At 35.3% G+C, this 17999-nt stretch overlaps 3 protein-coding genes across 3 annotated transcripts; 2 read left to right on the top strand and 1 right to left on the bottom strand.

Annotated features, from left to right (window-relative positions):
• The first annotated feature begins 95 nt into the window (after positions 1-95).
• mterf3 (mitochondrial transcription termination factor 3) lies at positions 96-3953 on the top strand. Its single transcript, XM_052135416.1, has 8 exons — positions 96-152; positions 774-1150; positions 1351-1503; positions 1577-1766; positions 2222-2369; positions 2497-2568; positions 2667-2828; positions 3117-3953. Exons 2-8 carry the CDS (start codon positions 796-798, stop codon positions 3309-3311), a joined length of 1275 nt encoding a protein of 424 aa, XP_051991376.1. The 5' UTR covers positions 96-152; positions 774-795; the 3' UTR covers positions 3312-3953.
• A 1503-nt stretch (positions 3954-5456) lies between these two features.
• On the top strand, positions 5457-9653 carry LOC127650176 (cytochrome b-c1 complex subunit 7). The gene is made up of 4 exons (XM_052135418.1): positions 5457-5530; positions 7793-7861; positions 7975-8141; positions 9459-9653. Exons 1-4 carry the CDS (start codon positions 5512-5514, stop codon positions 9534-9536), a joined length of 333 nt encoding a protein of 110 aa, XP_051991378.1. The 5' UTR covers positions 5457-5511; the 3' UTR covers positions 9537-9653.
• Positions 9654-9990: 337 nt separating this feature from the next.
• LOC127650173 (leucine-rich repeat-containing protein 14B-like) lies at positions 9991-17418 on the bottom strand. The gene is made up of 3 exons (XM_052135415.1): positions 16440-17418; positions 12968-13327; positions 9991-11550 (listed from the first exon to the last, which is right to left on the bottom strand). Exons 1-3 carry the CDS (start codon positions 17357-17359, stop codon positions 11235-11237), a joined length of 1596 nt encoding a protein of 531 aa, XP_051991375.1. The 5' UTR covers positions 17360-17418; the 3' UTR covers positions 9991-11234.
• Between the last annotated feature and the right edge of the window lie 581 nt (positions 17419-17999).

A 17999-nucleotide genomic window follows, 5' to 3' on the forward strand; every position in this document is an offset into this window, starting at 1 on the left:
ATTAAAGAATCCTGTGGCGTGAATAGATTGACGTATTAACGCAATACACTAGGGGGCGCTGCAACTTAATTTGCTTTTGCAATTTACCAGCAAAGAGCAAGACAGGAAACGTTGAAGTGTTGTCCGGACACATGCGCTGCTACGGAAATCAAGTAATATCTTATAATGATATGACATTTACAATATCGGTTGTAATGCTTTGATATAACCTGAATATTTTGTCTCATAATGTTGTCAATCATAAACATTGAGATATTGTGTGTACAACGTGTGTGTGTAAATATATATATATATATATATATATATATATATATATATATATATATATATATATATTCTCACACAGTCATAAAACCACAACATACCTATCATAATCGTTTTCGTATAGAGGAACACTTAAACTACAAGCTTGTTAAAAGTAAAGTGCCAGTGTTGTTTTGTAATTATTTTTACCAATTAACTGTTATATAAAGTTTAAATATACTCTTCCAATATATATATATATATATATATATATATATATATATATATATATATATATATATTAGGGGCACAATAATTATTTGTCAATAAATCTAAATTTAACTGGCATAAGACAGTACAAATGTTTTTAAGGTCCTGAGAAACATAAATTCAGTCAAATGTTTCCAAACGTATAACTAGCAGTGTATTTGCTCAATAATATGTAATCAGATGTTACATAGTAATAGTAATTATATAATAATTATTTTTTTAACAATAACATAATGCACTATTATTTTTATTACACACAGGAAACCCCTTTTTCGAGTCATCATGCATCTTCGTCAACGATGTGTGAATCTGTTTTGCACAAAACCATTATCTGCAGCTCTCCAGCATTCGACACAAATTATGCATCAACGCTCACATCACACCATAATGACAGCACTGCTTCAACACAGCCACAAACAGGTCCCAGTCCACACTCTCCCACAGAAATACAGTAGAGAGACATGGAGACCACGTGGAATACGCTACTTCATGGATCAGCAAGCTGCATCACCAAATATTCCAAATAATAACAGTTATCATGCACAGAAAGACGAAGGATGTCATCCTGTTCCACTGGAAAATTCTGACTTGCAATTAATATCAAGCCATGTATCTGTCTCTGATAGTCAAAATATTGGTATGTAACTCCTTTATGTATTGAAACATTTTTAGATGTTTAAAAATATGCAACTCCTTTTTGAATTTGATATTATTTTTACTGATCTGCTTTGTTTTTTGTAAATAAACACACATTCTAATAAAATAAACTATATACAGTACAATTATACTATATATAAACACTATTATACTCAAATATACACACATTTCTTTCTACAGGTTTGGATGCAGTTGTGCGGCCTTCTCCATTACAGGAAATGAGTGAGGAGGAAGCAGGACAGATCCAAGTTCCTTCAGCCCTTCCTCCAGTCTCTTTTACACTAAGACCTTATGTGGATAAATCAGAAACTCTCAGCAAACTGGTTCAGCTTGGTATGTCTCATACCTATTGAGTTAGTTATGTTGGATTCTATGAGATTTGTCTAACTTCCTGGTCAATTTGCAGGTGTGGACCTCTGGAAACTAGAGCAGAGACCCAATGTGGGCTCCATGCTGGTAAGGCTAGACTTCCATGATGATGTTGCACCCAGGCTACTCTTCCTCAAAGATCTGGGAGTTGAGGAGTCTAAACTGGGCTCACTGCTCACCAAGAACCCCTTCATCCTTACAGAAAGCCTGGAAAACCTTGAAGCCAGGTCAGAGGGGAAATTGGCTGCATGTTTGCTTCACACAAAATCAGATGTGAATCTGTTGTGTGACATTTAGCATAATTATAATGATCTGTATATTTGACATCAAATAGATTCTCTCTCTTCTTATAGCATTTGATTTTTTTAACACTTTATAATAAGGTTGTTTAAAACATTGAACTTTAAGATTAGGTATTGCAGTAGTTAATATTGAACTAACAATGTGCAGTATAATATAAATGAACTAATAAATGCTGTAAGAATAATTATTGTTTACTGGTAGTTCATGATGCCTAATCCTTTAAATAATGTCAACAAATAGCACCTTATTGTAGTGTTTTGAACTTCTTTCTAGAATAAGTGTACCTGCATCATTCAGACGGCCTAATTTTTTATTGATAATATGACATTGCGTCCTTAAGCTTGCTCTTTCTCTTTGGCCTATTACTTTAAATTGTAAGGGTGTCCTATCTGAAGTCAAAGAAGTTCAGTATGCAGTCTGTGGCTGTCATGGTGAGCAAAGCTCCATACATGCTCAACTTTAGTGTCGAGAGGCTGGACAATCGGCTTTGTTTTTTCCAGCAGCAGTTGGGTCTCAGTGCTGAGAAGGTGAAGATGCATTACATATATTCAATCAATTTAAATATTCACACCACCCATTGTCATTTGCAGAAGAGCCACACATACCATTGATTTTATTTATATATTTATTTTTTTCTCCAATTTATGCTTTCAGACTCGAAATGTTGTAACTCGTCTACCAAAACTACTGTGTGGCAGTTTAGAGCCAATTAAGGAGAATCTAAAGGTCTGATGCACACTTTGTTTGTTTGGCATTCTTAATTTCTTCTAATTGTGATATTGTGGTATTTATCTGTGACACAATCACTCTGTTTTCTTTCCAAGGTTTGTGAACTGGAGTTTGGCTTTCGTGCAAATGAATTGCAGCAGATTGTCACCACAGTTCCTAAAGTTCTAATTGCTAATAAAAGAAAACTCACCCAAATATTTGACTTCGTTCACAACACCATGGGCGTTCCACACTCTCTTATTGCAAAGTTCCCACAGGTACAATTTATTAGTAACAAGCATACTTTATAACACAAATTTAGAGTTTCAGTTTGATAGAGTTGTGATTATTATTATTATTATTATTATGTGGAGCTAGGATTATGTAATGACATTGAAATGTGCAACTTTAGCTTGGTGTTTAGCATATTTATCATTTTAAAAGAACTACCGTAGACTGCTATATTAAATTCTCAATCTTTTCTTTGTGCTGTTTTCCATACACTGTTTACCTTTTTATTTAACTTCCTTATTACTTTTACTGACTTGATTTTATTCTCTCAAAAGGTCCTTAATGCTAAATTTCTTCGCATCAAAGAGAGACACTTATTCCTTGAGTTCTTAGGCAGGGCCCAGTACCAACCATCGCAACCCAACTACATCTCTTTGGATCGATTGGTCTTCCTGCCTGATGAGATTTTCTGCGCTGAAGTAGCATTAGCTACACTTGATGATTTTGAACGATTTCAGAAAACTTTGTAAATGTACAGAATAACTGTGAATTGATACTGATTATTGCATAAATACACATTTTAAAATGTAATTGCCCTTGTTAACTTTATTAATTTCATCTTGTGTTTATGTATTCAAGCATATTAAGTAGAATTATTTTATTTATTTATTTGCAAAAACACTATTTGTTGAGTCTCTTATATCAATTAAGTGCATTCCATTCATGATGATTAGAAACCAAGGTTAAATTACTGAAACAACAACAAATAATTACTCGCTTTGAAAGGTCATACCGATACGAACATCTTAGCTTAGGGTTTTCAAACTAGATTTAATTTAGATTATTATATTCTGTTGAGAGCCATAGTTTTAAGAGTAAGAAATAAAAACAAATCTTCATATAGTTACCATGGCAAAATAGAAGCCAATTATTTAATTTTGCAAACATCATGTTTTTTTGCACACAGTATAAATAGGTGTTTATAAATAAAAAATATATAACTGCCTTTTATATTTTAGGAAAGGGGTCATTCGCAAGGAGATCCTCATATTTGTGAGTTTGAAAACCCACGTCTTGGCCAATCCCAATGTTTTAATGCATTTAATGTTTTGCTTAAGATTTTTTTAGCTTATATTGTGTTAATACTTACACACCACACTACTTTATACTGTTACTTATACAGACTAAGTTTACATTTAAAATGTGTAAATAAATGGAGAAAAGTGTATCCAGATATTTTCAATAGGCCTACAGAAAAAGTCAATAAGAAACAAGAAAAGGTCAAAAAATACATTTGTGTGTGTGTGTGTGTGTGTATGTATATATATATATATATATATATATATATATATATATATATATATATATGCAGGGTTGGGAGGGTTACTTTTGAAATGTATTCCACAACAGGTTACAGAATAGACGCTGTAAAATGTAATTTGTAGTGTATTCCATTAGATTACTCAAGGTCAGTCATGTATTCTAATACTTTGGATTACTAGTTTTGACTATAAAAACTGCCAATACAGTAAAACAAAATACACATGCTAAAAATACATTCTCGGAAAAACCTAAATATCTTATGCAGTATTGTTTCTAAAACAAGATTAGTTATATTGATCTTGTTTTAAGAATTTTTAGATATTTTTACAGGAAAAAATACAAAACTTATTATCAAGAATACGATTTTTGCCATAATATCAAAGGTCTTACTAGAAAAAAAAATATTATAATTAATATTTTCTTGATAAAAAGTTTGATCGTGTCTGGTAACATGTGCATGTAAAATGGTTAGAAATAGCATTTTAGCTTAGCGTAAAGCTGACAATTTACACAAGGTTTATTTTTATTTCTTCTGTTCCAAACTTCAAACTTACTTCAAAAATACTTCTCTGTCTGCTCGTATGAATGTAACACATCATAAAAAGTGTTTCACTGCTGTTCAAATGCACTTTGGATCAAAACATTTATACGTATAAATATTTTCTATCTGAAAGGACAACAAAGAAATCTCTTCAGTAAGCAAAATATGTTTTGAATGTAACTATATTCGAAATACCAATGATTGTAACTGTAGTGGAATGCAGTTACTTACATTTTGTATTTTAAATATGTAATCCAATTACATGTATTCCGTTACTCCACAAATTTTGCATTGTGGCAACCAGTAACCCCTCGCCAACAGTCCAGGGTACTTTTATAAATATTTGAATCCAATTTGAGTCCCAAGTCCTCATACAAAGGCACAGTTATTGTTGCATTCAAGTTTTTTGAAAGTTCAATAAATTCTAAATACATTTTCATTTAATGTTTGAACTTCAAAAAGCTTATGAAGAAATTGCATTTATGAATATGGTATTTTGCTAACAGAAAAAAAAAAAGTTTATGCTATTTTTTCACATTTGTGAAAACCGATTAATGACATTTCTATAATAAGTAAATACAAAATTGGGAGTTACATAACACTTAATGAAATAAAAAAATTCACACCAAAATTTCACTGCAGAAGTACAATTCCAAATCAGATGAGGGCACAGTTTCAACCCACTGATATATATATATATATATATATATATATATATATATATATATATATATATATATATATATATATAGATCAGTGTTTTAACCCCATGCCACAGTGCGGAATGAAGAAAAGGATTGCGCAATCACCGGATGAAACGTCACAGACACATCTCCCACAATCCTTCACTGCATTAGCGATCAGAAATGGCGTCGAGGGCACCAGGTAAAATGTTCTCGTGATTTATATGACCGTTTATTCTAGATGCCGATTATTTGCATTTACTGACATCATTTCTAAATGTCTTTTACTAAATGTCTGCATTCTGTGCGTTCATAACCAATGTTTGTTAACGCAGTGGCTAGATTTGTTAGTGAATCACTGATGTCCTCTACTGTATGTCCCCTGTCCGCGCTAGCGCGTGAACCTTTCGAATCGTCTAATGTCATTTTTGCCATTGATTATGGTCGATGTCCATTTTAAGGTGATTTAAATGTGTTTATTTATTGTATTTTTGGTCTAAGTGTTAAACAGATGTATTTATTAACAGACAAATGATCCGTGATTCACTCTCTGATGGATAACCGTGTATAAAGAGTGATATTAAGACCACATTATGTCTACATTAGGGCTGCACGATTTGGACAAAAAGTCGATTATTTTGAAAATATTTTGATTGTGATTATGATGGTAATGTTTTCCACATTTTCTACTGCAAAACGGCTACTGGGGCTTTCACACTTGAGCCCTCTTAAAATAACCAAACAGACATTTTTTCAGTTCACCCACAAATAAATATATAAAAAGTGAAACAAAGTCTTCTTCATATTCAAATGTTACCGTCCACCGTTTACCTGTTTTTCTCCATGTTGTGATAGGGTCTCAGCCCACTAATCATCATCATTACATTTTGAAACAGTCAACTTGAATATTAGGGATACTATAATCAGGATTGTAACATCCGATACAATCTCCAATTTGCTTTTCATGTCATCAATCAATGCTGATCAGTTAACTTTTTATCAGTAGCTCTGTCAAAACTGGTTATATGTAAGCTATCTGCTCAATGTCACTGTTAGCTGAATTCCCCTGTTGGTAAAACCATTGTTGTTGCCTATTTTTTGCTGTCAAAACGAATGTTGGTTGATTTAATAATTCAATAAACACAAAATATAATTTTAAAATATAAATGTTACTCTTTATTCTAGGCCTTAAAAACTTTCTTTACTATGTATATAAGATAGTCCTAAAGAATGAGGCTTAATTTCAAACTGAAGTTGAACTAATAACCATTTTTGGTTAGTTTGTCACCATTTCACTTAGTTATTTGTATTAATTATTTTATTATATTTGGCAATGCATTACAGTGTAGTAACTAAATATTTGGTATAGATTTATTATATGTACGTTCCTTTTTCATTTTGTTGGATGTTGGTAATATTAGTTCCGCTTTCACTTGTTTCCGTGGGGAGTGTAATAAGGGCGACACGTTCTCTCGTGAGGTAAACAAATGACGGGAGACTGGAGGAAGAGATGTTTCTGGACTCTACAGGTGTTACAGTTTATGCTGTTTCCTCACCAATAATTTAATAAAGATGTTTGAATTATACCCCATCTTGTATTCCGCGTTATTATTATGATACCCTTGCCTTGCGGAGACTGAGTTTATCGCAGGACGCGCCAGTTTAGTTTAAAGAAAGTGTTTAGAGCACGTGTGCAAACGGAACCGAACTCAGAGTACTTCTGTTACTCTAAGCATGAGAGGGAGTTGTGGAGGGCAGAACTGCTCTGAAAACACAGTAACAATGCTGTAACTTAATATAGACTGGACAGAGCAGCGCAAATAAACTTTGAAGGTAGCAGAATATTTAGCCCTTTATAATCTTTATATTACAGCCCTTTGTAATTTAGGTCACATCGCGGTTTCGATTTTATTTCGATTAATTGTGTAGCCCTAATCCACATCTCATCTTGTAGTGGACGTGAGAAAATTTATGTAACTCTTTCTGCCATAATAAACCAGTCCACACCTGAAGGTTTTAAGTACCATACCCCTTAACTATTACAAACGTACATGATAATAACTGTCAGTTGACTTAAAGGAATTGTTCAGCCAAAAGGAAAATTCTCTCATCATTTACTCACCCTTATGATATGCCAGATATGTATGACTTACTTTCTTCTGCAGAACACAAAGATTTTAGTTTTAGCTCTGTCAGTCTATATACAATGCAAGCTAAAAGGTTCCAAATTTGAAACTCCATAGAGCACATAAAAGCAGCATAAAAGTAATCCATGGATTAATCCTTGTCTTTAGAAGAGATCCAATTAGTTTTGAGTCAGAACAGGCCAAAATATAACTAATTTTTGACCATAAATCTCTTTTGCAATCATGATGATGTCAAGCTCATGTCATGTCAAGATAGGTTTCTCTTTTATGTTTCATACATCTAATTTGTGTTATTTTTATTTTCTGTCCCAATACAGCTGCAACCAGCAGGCTCTTGGTGGGCTTCAGGAAATGGTACTATAATGCATGTGGTTTCAACAAACTTGGTAAGCAGTGTCACCCCTTCAAAGTGCATCGTTTGCAAATTGTGACCTTTAAGGTCTGATAATTAATTTGAAACACGCATGTAACAAGTGATGCCTCCTTGCATGTCTTATAGGTTTGATGCGGGATGATACCATCTATGAGGACTGTGATGTGAAAGAGGCTGTTCGTCGGCTCCCAGAACCAGTTTACAATGACAGGATGTTCCGTATGAAGAGAGCTCTGGATCTGTCAATGAAGCAACAGGTTCTCCCTAAGGACCAGTGGACTAAATATGAGGAGGTGAGGGGTGGTATCAAAGGATGCTATGGGGTGCTGAGAGCAAATTGGTAGAGGGGGGGTGTTAGGTTACAAATGTGGGGCGTTTATCAGTCATAATAATCTAATCTATTGCCAAGTTCCTCTTTAAATTGAAACGTTTATCTAGACTTGGAGTATATAAGAATAGCGTGGGCCTCCACGAGTGCTATGTCTCCGCGGTAACGCGCTCAACAAGCCACGTAATAAGATGCGTGGATTTACTGTTTCAGACACGAAGGCAACTGAGATTGTTTTGAAAAATGTTTTTTTAGAACAAAGTTTTAGAAGGAAATACCTTTTTGAATAAAACCTTTTCAAATGGTCTAGTCATTCAGTTTTTTGAAGATTGCCCCATCTGAGCTGCAGGAGCTGAACACTGGTAAATTGGAAGTGCTCGGTGGGTTAATTGCCTTTCTTTTTCTACTCATCCTACATATGCAGTATATCAGCTATATGAACAACACAAGTGTAACATTACCATGGACAACTGCACAGACAATGAAGCGAATGCACACCTGAGCTTGTACTAAGTTGCGCGTATCAGCACAGACAATGACACAAATGCCCAGCTGAACTTGAACAAGTATCATGATAGGCTTACTTCACAGAACATTGTGCTGTGTAGTGCAAAGTCTCCAAAAAATGGAAAATGTGTTTTCTAGCATAAAGAATTGACAACAGTTACTAAGGATCTAATACTTCTATACTCATTAAATGCTATTATTTCATGAATTTATTTCAGGTTTTCATAAGGTCTTATACTGTAAATTGATGCATTTATGTGCACATCACCGCTGGTGTGGCAGGTGTCATGGAGATCCAAGCAGCCGTTGAATTTATTGCACAATGATATACTAATGGAATAGTTAGGTTTGTTTTCTAACATTATCCAAAAATGTTCCACTTTTTTGACTTCCATCTCAACATCATGTATTTTCTGATGTTTTTAACCAATCTAAAATACAAAGAAATCTTTAGAAAACCCCCCAAAATATCGAAAGAATTCTTCTGTTGACCACAAAATTGTTTGGTAGAATGGCTAGACATGTCTTTCCTTTAAAATGAATGTATTGAGATCCAGATATGACACATGCCCACCAAAATAATATATCTTAAAAGTAGTTCAAATTAATTTAGCGTTAAATTTCAAGGGTTCTGAAGTCATATGATAGCTTTATGTGAAATGTGAAGTCATTCAATCTAGTAATCTTCCACTGTGCCATGGCTCTTAAACTTAATCAGAATTTTCCTTCTGTTTGTGATATCAGATTTTTTTCACCTGCTTTTCATTTCTTGTAGGACTTGCGCTACCTTGAGCCCTATCTTGTCGAGGTTATTCGTGAAAGGAAGGAAAGAGAAGAGTGGCTGAAAAAGTAGGGTGAACGCTATGAGGCTGAAGCTCCGATTTGGTGTGATGTCTGGTGTCTTGTATTTAAAAGAAAATGTATTATGTGATGAGTCCCAATACTCATTAAAATTTCCTTTCTGACAAAATGCTTGTTGTTCGTTTCTTTATTGTTGTTGAAACTTTAATTGTTCCTTGCTTGGATTTTAAACTTCAGAATTCAGGGCAACATTTTTTTTCTAGTCATGTCATATTTCCAAAGAATGTCTTTCAAACACATAAACTGAAATGTACAGTGAATTCAAAAGCAAAGACAATTTGTTTTTGTTTTAAAAATAATTATTTTACAAACAATAAATGCACAATATACATAAAAATGGCAGAGTAATGTGTAATATTTAATCAATACAGTAGATAAACTATTCTTTAAAAACAAGGAAAAAAGTCACTAATGAATTGTTATACAGAATATGTTGCAAATACTTTAATTAATTTACATGTTCAAAATAATGTGTATATATAATACATGCGTGTGGTTTCTTCATTGTTTCTCTATTTTACCCTATTCACCAAAACACGTTTTAAATGTCCATTTAGACATTTAGTTATTGTGCCTCAATATGATTATTTTGGTGCATTTATTTGTGTTTTATGGTAAAAAATAAATAAATGCATGTTTTCAAATATAATGCCATGTTTTATTAAAGATTCCCTACAAAATTGTGAATTGAGTATTTTATTAAACTGTTTAAGCTAGTATATTATTAGCAAATGTTAAGTATACATCTGGATTTTGTTCTTTATTTACTTTAATTTGTACCTGTCCCTTAAAGGTGCTTTATGTAAATAGACAACAAGCGTTTCAAATGGGTGCTGCTATTTCCAGTCATGCTGTGCAGCTCCTATCTTCTTGAATGGGGGAACACTGAAATCTCAAAAACAGTTGGTCAAAATTACGATCAAAGTACATATTTCAAATCAGCAGTACAATCTGACAACGCTTGTATCATAAATTATGCTGCTTTACCTCAGATTATGCTAAAATACGCAATTTTTCCGGTTTTTATAGCTAATACGCATGCGCGTTTTCGAGATGATTGACAGGCGATGTCTGTATTTAAAAGGTGATTGACTCTTTTAACTGTAAGGCGGAATTCGTTTCTACATCCGGCTAGCGCTTCATGGTTGGCCATTCCAATTTCTCTTATTCATTTTAATATAAGTGGCCCGTCTCTGTCCTAGTGGAGCACATGTCTGTCAAGAATGAAGACTGGTGTTTTGAGGTCCAGAAAGTTAAGAAAATTTACTCTTTATTCTTAGTGATAGGCATGTACACTTATTGTGTCAACACCAAACAAGTTATATTTTTGTAAAATATTTTGATGACTTTTAATTATTTTCTATTTAATGTACTGTACATGTAGCTATCCAGCTAGACTTGCTAGTCGTCTATGAGGCTAAGTTTTTGTTTTTTGTTTTGTGTAAAAATTACAAAGATGTCATCACAAGCACAGTCACCACTAGCACATCACATCCTGTGATAGTGATTACAAGTCGTGGTGGAAAATGACAGCACTCAAAATTCCAGCAATCCAGTTCTGCCACTATTCTGTGAAATACCCTTTAATAAAAATTAAAATCTTGCACATGAAAATGCGTCAAGTTAAAGAAAAAACTATATATGTATGTTTACAAAAGTGCTAAGATAGACTTATTCACCATAAACAGGCTCACTCCATCATTCTTTGCTCTCTCCGTTGGTTAACACTATTCACTGCATCAAGGAAGTTGCCTATGACACTGTTGAAAGAATGCAACATGGATACTCCAAGCTCATTATTTGTCTCATTGATGTCAGGATCGTAAGCTCCAAGCAATGGTGTGCAAACTTCAACATGTCCTTTCCCCGCTCTTTCAAGGATGCCTACAAGTTCAGTCCTGGCTAGCTGGAACTTCTCTCTATCATAATTAAGCAGTGTCCTCTCGTCCAGTGGGTACGTCACATCATCAGAATAACAGTCACGGGGGACGGGCAACTCAATATACCTGTTGATAAAGTGCAGTATGCAATAAGACAACTTTAAATTACACATTTAAATAATCTCAGATGTGAATGTGAAATTTCAGAATAATAGTAGTGAGAATTATTTATTTCACCTTTTATTTCTTTCATCACATTCCCAGTGGGTCAGAAGTTTACATACACTTTGTTAGTATTTGGTAGCATTGCGTTTAAATTGTTTAACTTGGGTCAAACGTTTTGGGTACCCTTCCACAATCTTCTCACAATAAGTTGCTGGAATTTTGTCCCATTCCTCCAGACAGAATTGGTGTAACTGAGTCAGGTTTGTAGGCCTCCTTACTCGCACATGCTTTTTCAGTTCTGCCCACAAATTTTCTATCGGATTGAGATCAGGGCTTTGCGATGGCCGCTCATTTACCTTGACTTTGTTGTCCTTAAGCCATTTTGCCACAAATTTGGTGGTATGCTTGGAGTCATTGTCCACTTGGAAGACCCTTTAGCGATCGCGCTTTAACTTCCTGGCTGATGTCTTGAGATTTTGTGAAGTGCACCAGTTCCTTCTGCAGCAAAGCACCCCCACAACATGATGCTGCCACCCCCATGCTTCACGATTGGGATGGCGTTCTTCGGTTTGCAAGCCTCACCCTTTTGCCATGAAACATAATTATGGTGATTATGCCAAACAAAAAAAATCAGACCAGAGGAAATTTCTCCAAAAAAAAAAGATCTTTGTCCCCATGTGTACTTGCAAACTGTGGCCTCCAGCATCTTCACATGGTCTTTTGCTGTTGTTATGGGATTGTTTCGCACTTTTCGCGCCAAACTACGTTCATCTCTAGGTGACAGAATGCATTTCCTTCCTGAGTGGTATGATGGCTGTGTGGTCCCATGGGGTTTATACTCGCTTACTATTGTTTGTACAAATGAATGTGGTACCTTTAGGTGTTTGGAAATTGCTCCCAAGGATGAACCAGACAAAAAAACATTTGAGGTCTTGGCTAATTTATTTTGATTTCCACATGATGTCAAGCAAAGAGGCACTGAGTTTGTGTGTGTAGGCCTTAAAATACATCCACAGGTACACCTCCAATTCAGTACACCTCCTATCAGAAGCTAATTGTCTAAAGGCTTGACATCATTTTCTGGAATTTTCCAAGCTGCTTAAAGGCACAGTTAACTCAGTCTATGTAAACTTCTGACCCACTGTAATTGTGATATGAGTAATTTTTCCAGATTGTTTCACATTTAATTAACTATGTCACAAAGTAGATGTCCTAAACGACTTGCCAAAACTATAGTTTGATAATATTAAATCTATGGAGTGGTTAAAAAATTTGTTTTAATGAATTCAACCTATGTGTATGTAAACTTCTGACTTGAACTGTAAAAGCCATCCATCCATAGGTTGATTAAAAATAGCTAGCATTCATGTAGTCATACCTCAGAGCTGGAAAACCCTGAGCCAGCACACCGAAGAGATGGTGCAGGGCAGCTGTGCTTAACGGGTTGCCTAAGATCTTGAATTCCTGGAGCCCCTGGCAGGGTGCCAGTGCTTCGCTGAGAAGATGCAGACTCTCTTCATCCAAACCACACTCTTCCAGACACAGGCTGGTGAGTGTGGCAGAACAGTGATGCAGGAGCTTCCGAAATGTGTTCGGGAAGAGGTCAGCTACCCCGTGACCACTGAGGTCCAGCTTTACTAAGTGCTCACTGTGCAGGCTGTTGGCAAAGTAGGCCATGTCGATTGCGTTGATGTTGCAGTTTGCTAGCTCTATACACTGCAGTGGAGTTTGGAGTGGACTGGTAAAAGAGACAAGATAGTCACTCGAGATAAGTGTCTGGGAAGTGACTACATATTCCAAATAACATTTAACAAATAATACAATTATTAATAAAAAAAATACAATAATAATAATTGTGAATATTTTACACATATGTAAAATACACGTGTGGAGACACATTTACGTAGCTCACTAATGAGTAATTCTTTTTTTTTTTACTATTTATTGAGCTACTCTGCAGCTAATGTAGCATTAAGTACAAGTGTAGTATGCACTAAATTTCTAGTTTACATACAGTTGTAGAAATAAGATGCGACCCAAACCGTATTCTTCTGCACTGTTCTACATCATTTTGTAGTGCTAGTGGTATGGTAACACTGAAATTGCTACAAAAAGAAGTGTACCATAAGTACCCGGGTGATCCACTTCTTCAACTGTCAAAACGGAGTGTGGAATGCATGGAGTGCTTTGCAGAAGGGGCGGAGTTACCTGGCTGTGTTGCTGGTCTGACAATACAATTGTAAATAATGGAGAATGTAACAACTTGGAAACTTCAGTGAAGACAGCACCTTACAAATGTAGGCTGAACAACACCCCATGCTGTGTGAATATGTATGTTGAGATACAAGTGTTAAACTGAGGTTGGCTAATGCGCTAAAGCTAACGGCAACACTTTACATGCATTTTAAATGTAATTTCCATCAGTTGTTGAAAGGCAAATGCTTCCATGTAGTAAAAAAAAAAAAAACATTCAATGTGCCACTTGGGACAATACTACATATTTGAAAATTCATACACTATATGGCTGAGTGCATAGTGTATATTGTAAGTGCTTAATTTGTATAATTTAAATATGCAGTACATCTAGCATGCACTATAAAAGTAGCATGTGTAGTGCATTGTGATAGACTCAACACCACACGTTTTTAGTAATTTTTGTTCTATTGTAGGTTAAGCACTGCTGTTTATGGCTTGCACACGTCAATAAACAAGGATAAAATATAGACCTTTTTTGTTTGCTGAGTGGGAAAAAAAACTTATCAGTAAAAAGTGTTTAAGAAATTCCCAAGTAAGACTGATTACTTTAATGAAGTAGTGGATTACTTTTGAGTAACTGTCCCAACCCTGCATGTTACATACTGTACAATCCCTCTCAATTCATAAACTCACTCTCAATTAATTAACTTCAGTATGGTAATAAAAGACATATAAGGTCCCAGATATATTATTATTAAACATATTACATCTGCTTCTGATGTGAATTATTATTACCTATTGGACTAAATAGTGTTGTGGCATGAAATACTTACCAATATTGTGGCACAGTGTTTTGTACGGAAGAGGATTAGGGCCAAGCAATAATAAAAAAAAATAAAGCCATCTCGAGATTAAAGTCATTATAATGCGAGATTAAACTCGTTATATTTCGAGAAAAAAGTCAAAGTACAATCTTGAGAATAAACTCATTAAATATCGAGAATAAAGTCATTATAATGCGAGATTATAATGACTTTATTTAGAATAAACTCATTAAATATCGAGAATAAAGTCGTTGTGTTTCGAGAAAAAACTCGTTAAGTTTAATCTCGCATTATAATGACTTTATTCTCGATATTTAATGAGTTTATTCTCAAGATTGTATTTCGACTTTTTTCTCGAAATTTAACGAGTTTATTCTAAATAAAGTCATTATAATCTCGCATTATAATGACTTTAATCTCGATATTTAATGAGTTTATTCTCAAGATTGTATTTCGACTTTTTTCTCGAAATTTAACGAGTTTATTCTCGCATTATAATGACTTTAATCTCGATATTTAATGAGTTTATTCTCAAGATTGTATTTCGACTTTTTTCTCGAAATGTAACGAGTTTAATCTCGTATTTTAATGACTTTATTCTCGATATTTAATGAGTTTATTCTCAAGATTGTATTTCGACTTTTTTCTCGAAATTTAACGAGTTTATTCTCGCATTATAATGACTTTAATCTCGATATTTAATGAGTTTATTCTCAAGATTGTATTTCGACTTTTTTCTCGAAATTTAACGAGTTTAATCTCGCATTATAATGACTTTAATCTCGAGATGGTTTTTATTTTTTTATTATTGCTTGGCCCTAATCCTCTTCCGTAGTTTTGACTGTTATTCACCTGCATTTAAATGTAGAAGGTATTGTGTTCCCAGGCTCATGTCCTGGCCTACTTACAGCTTTGCAATGATTCAGCTGTCTGCATTCTACCAGTCCCATAAAACAAATAGGGTGCCATCCAATTTCAACAACAACACTCTTGATTTAAAACAAAGCTGATTAGAACTGCTATCCTTATAATGCTATTCTCAAATAAGCTGCCACACCTCTCCGATCTTACATTTAACTTTATACATGACCTTCATCATTTTATGGTGGATGATTTATGTGATATTTGAGGAAGTTTACATGGAACCTCAGACACAAGGACTGAGGGGAGACCAGGGCTAGTTGTCACAAAGGCTATATCTCTATATTGACTTTGTAAGTCCAATTGTTTAAATTTGTGTTTTCTCTAGCAGACGTTTTGTATGTTGGTTTGAACACCTAGTTAAAAAATATGGATTTTACCCTCCAAAATAAATGTACACTATCATATTTGTGTTAAAGGTCTTGGGTAAACGAGCGAACATAATCAAACCTCACTGGTACACATTAAGGCTAGGGTTAATGATATTATTAAGGCAGATTTTTGCAAAAATATTTTATTTAGGCTGTTTAGTGCAGTAAATGTAATGAGAGGTGTAGATTTTCTTTTGGCTGTTGTGATGGGGGTTGGCAGAAGAACCAAAACGTTCCATTGAAATCTACACCTTTGGTTTAATAAGAGATTCCATCTTAACTTTAAAAAACAATTGCAAATTGTCACAAGAGGTCAACGTGTGTTCAACAAACTATATCTTTTGTCCTGGACTGTAACTGTGAGAATATACAACAGCTTATTTTGTAGCCAAGACTTCAAGGGATGCCGCTATGCTAATTGACTTTGAAAAATAAACCTACCCTGAGAAATATTAACTGCAGTACAAAGTGTGACAACTAGCCCTGGACTCCGCTACAACTGAACTCACATTGCTCAAATGTAGTTTAAAATCCCTACCTCAGCAGTTTTCTCAGGTGTCCAGTGAGAGTGGAGAAGCCCAAATAGAGCTCTCTTAGCTCAGTCAGTTTGCTCATCAGTTCACCCAGAACTCCCAAGAGGCCCTCATCATCTGGACTCAACCTGTGTACATTCAAAGCCTGTGCTGGAAACGTGAGCGAGCGCAGCTGAGGGAACTTTAGCTGTGAGAGCATTACCTCAATGTGTGGAGCCTCCAGGTGCACATTGTGCACCACTTCCAGCTTCTGTAGGCCATGTGATTCCACCAGCTTCAGCAAGTAAAAGAGATTCTTGAGGGCCAGCGAGTCCACACGTAAGCCTACAAAGTGCAGCTTTAATGGGCAATGTCTGCGCAGCAATAGAGACTGGGCCACCACTTCATAGTTCCTTCCAGTAACAAAGGCATCAAGATGGACATCGACCTCCACATCAAAGGCTGATGGTGCTGCTTGGCCAGCCTGCATGGACACCATAGTCTCATAGCACATGCAAGTAAGCAGTTTGGTCCTAGCCCAACGACCAAGCGTACGTCTGCATGGACAGACCTGGTGTTCTGTGTCTTGAAGGCCAATCATATCCACTACATGAAGCATTTTTGCATAAGTGCTTGAAGCTTGGAGCACATAGTCCTTCAGTCCTTTTAGAAAGGCCTCCAGACAGAGTCTGCAGGTGCGGGAAGTCAGATCATCTGGACAGTCAGCTGTTTTGCCCAGTAACTTGCACAAGTTGAGCTCTGCGAGAGGCCACCTCTGAACCAAGTCACGGAGCACTGTGGGCTCCTCACGCAGATAGCTGGCCTTAAAAATAATTGGGTAGAGATTGCAAGGCAAGCAATTGAGGCTCTTACATGCATCTGGGCCATTCTGGACGAAGCCCTCTGCCGCTAAAAACTTGAGGCTCTTCATAACTGTGTTTGGCATCTCCTGAGATTAATCTAACTTTTTCTTTAGAGCTGTCAGCCTTTAGGAGATGTTGTGTTTCTCTGCCTTCTTTGCAACAACATATACAAGTGCGTAAATCCTTGGTGAGAATAGAACTTGAAGGCAGTGCACTCTGCTGACTGAGAGAATAAGGTGGGAGGTAGTTGAGAGGGGGTTGGTTATTTATAGAAACAGCTATCTCATTCTAGCTGTGGCTAACAGACAGAGGTTAAATAGCAGTTAAATTCTGGAAAACAAATAGATGGCTCTTACCTGTGCTTATTAAGGGTAAATGGGGACAACAAAAACACAAGGGTTTCTACAGTCATGGAAAACCTGAAAATATCAGGGAGTGGTATCCAGGCCAGGAACATTTATGGAAACCGATAAAATCTTAAAGTCATCGAAATGTCTATGGTGAATAGTATACATCTGCTCTAAAATATTTAATTGGCTAGAAATTGCTCTTTATGAGTGTAATTTCTTGAACAGTTATGTTCAAATATCCTAATTTGAAATTAGAAAGGCTCCAAGCATCCACATTTTTAAAAAGCATTTACAGACATTCTGTTTTATTAGAATTTTGTTCATATGTAGGTGTATGAATGTTTACTTAATTTTTTATTTACTTGTGTGTAAA

The sequence above is a fragment of the Xyrauchen texanus genome, chromosome 10 (assembly GCF_025860055.1).
Source record: "Xyrauchen texanus isolate HMW12.3.18 chromosome 10, RBS_HiC_50CHRs, whole genome shotgun sequence".
NCBI classification, from domain to species: domain Eukaryota; kingdom Metazoa; phylum Chordata; class Actinopteri; order Cypriniformes; family Catostomidae; genus Xyrauchen; species Xyrauchen texanus.

What these genes read in the sequence shown, in the direction of transcription:
- LOC127650173 (XM_052135415.1), bottom strand. Translation starts at nt 17,359, where the DNA reads ATGCCAAACACAGTTATGAAGAGCCTCAAGTTTTTAGCGGCAGAGGGC. An exon ending in CACCTGAGAAAACTGCTGAG is followed by an intron (nt 13,328 to 16,439) that starts GTAGGGATTTTA and finishes CTCTTTTACCAG; the next exon opens with TCCACTCCAAACTCCACTGC. An exon ending in CAGGGTTTTCCAGCTCTGAG is followed by an intron (nt 11,551 to 12,967) that starts GTATGACTACAT and finishes CTTTATCAACAG; the next exon opens with GTATATTGAGTTGCCCGTCC.
- LOC127650176 (XM_052135418.1), top strand. An exon ending in ATGTGGTTTCAACAAACTTG is followed by an intron (nt 7,862 to 7,974) that starts GTAAGCAGTGTC and finishes CATGTCTTATAG; the next exon opens with GTTTGATGCGGGATGATACC. An exon ending in AGTGGACTAAATATGAGGAG is followed by an intron (nt 8,142 to 9,458) that starts GTGAGGGGTGGT and finishes CATTTCTTGTAG; the next exon opens with GACTTGCGCTACCTTGAGCC.
- mterf3 (XM_052135416.1), top strand. Translation starts at nt 796, where the DNA reads ATGCATCTTCGTCAACGATGTGTGAATCTGTTTTGCACAAAACCATTA. An exon ending in CAGCAAACTGGTTCAGCTTG is followed by an intron (nt 1,504 to 1,576) that starts GTATGTCTCATA and finishes GTCAATTTGCAG; the next exon opens with GTGTGGACCTCTGGAAACTA. An exon ending in TGGGTCTCAGTGCTGAGAAG is followed by an intron (nt 2,370 to 2,496) that starts GTGAAGATGCAT and finishes TTATGCTTTCAG; the next exon opens with ACTCGAAATGTTGTAACTCG.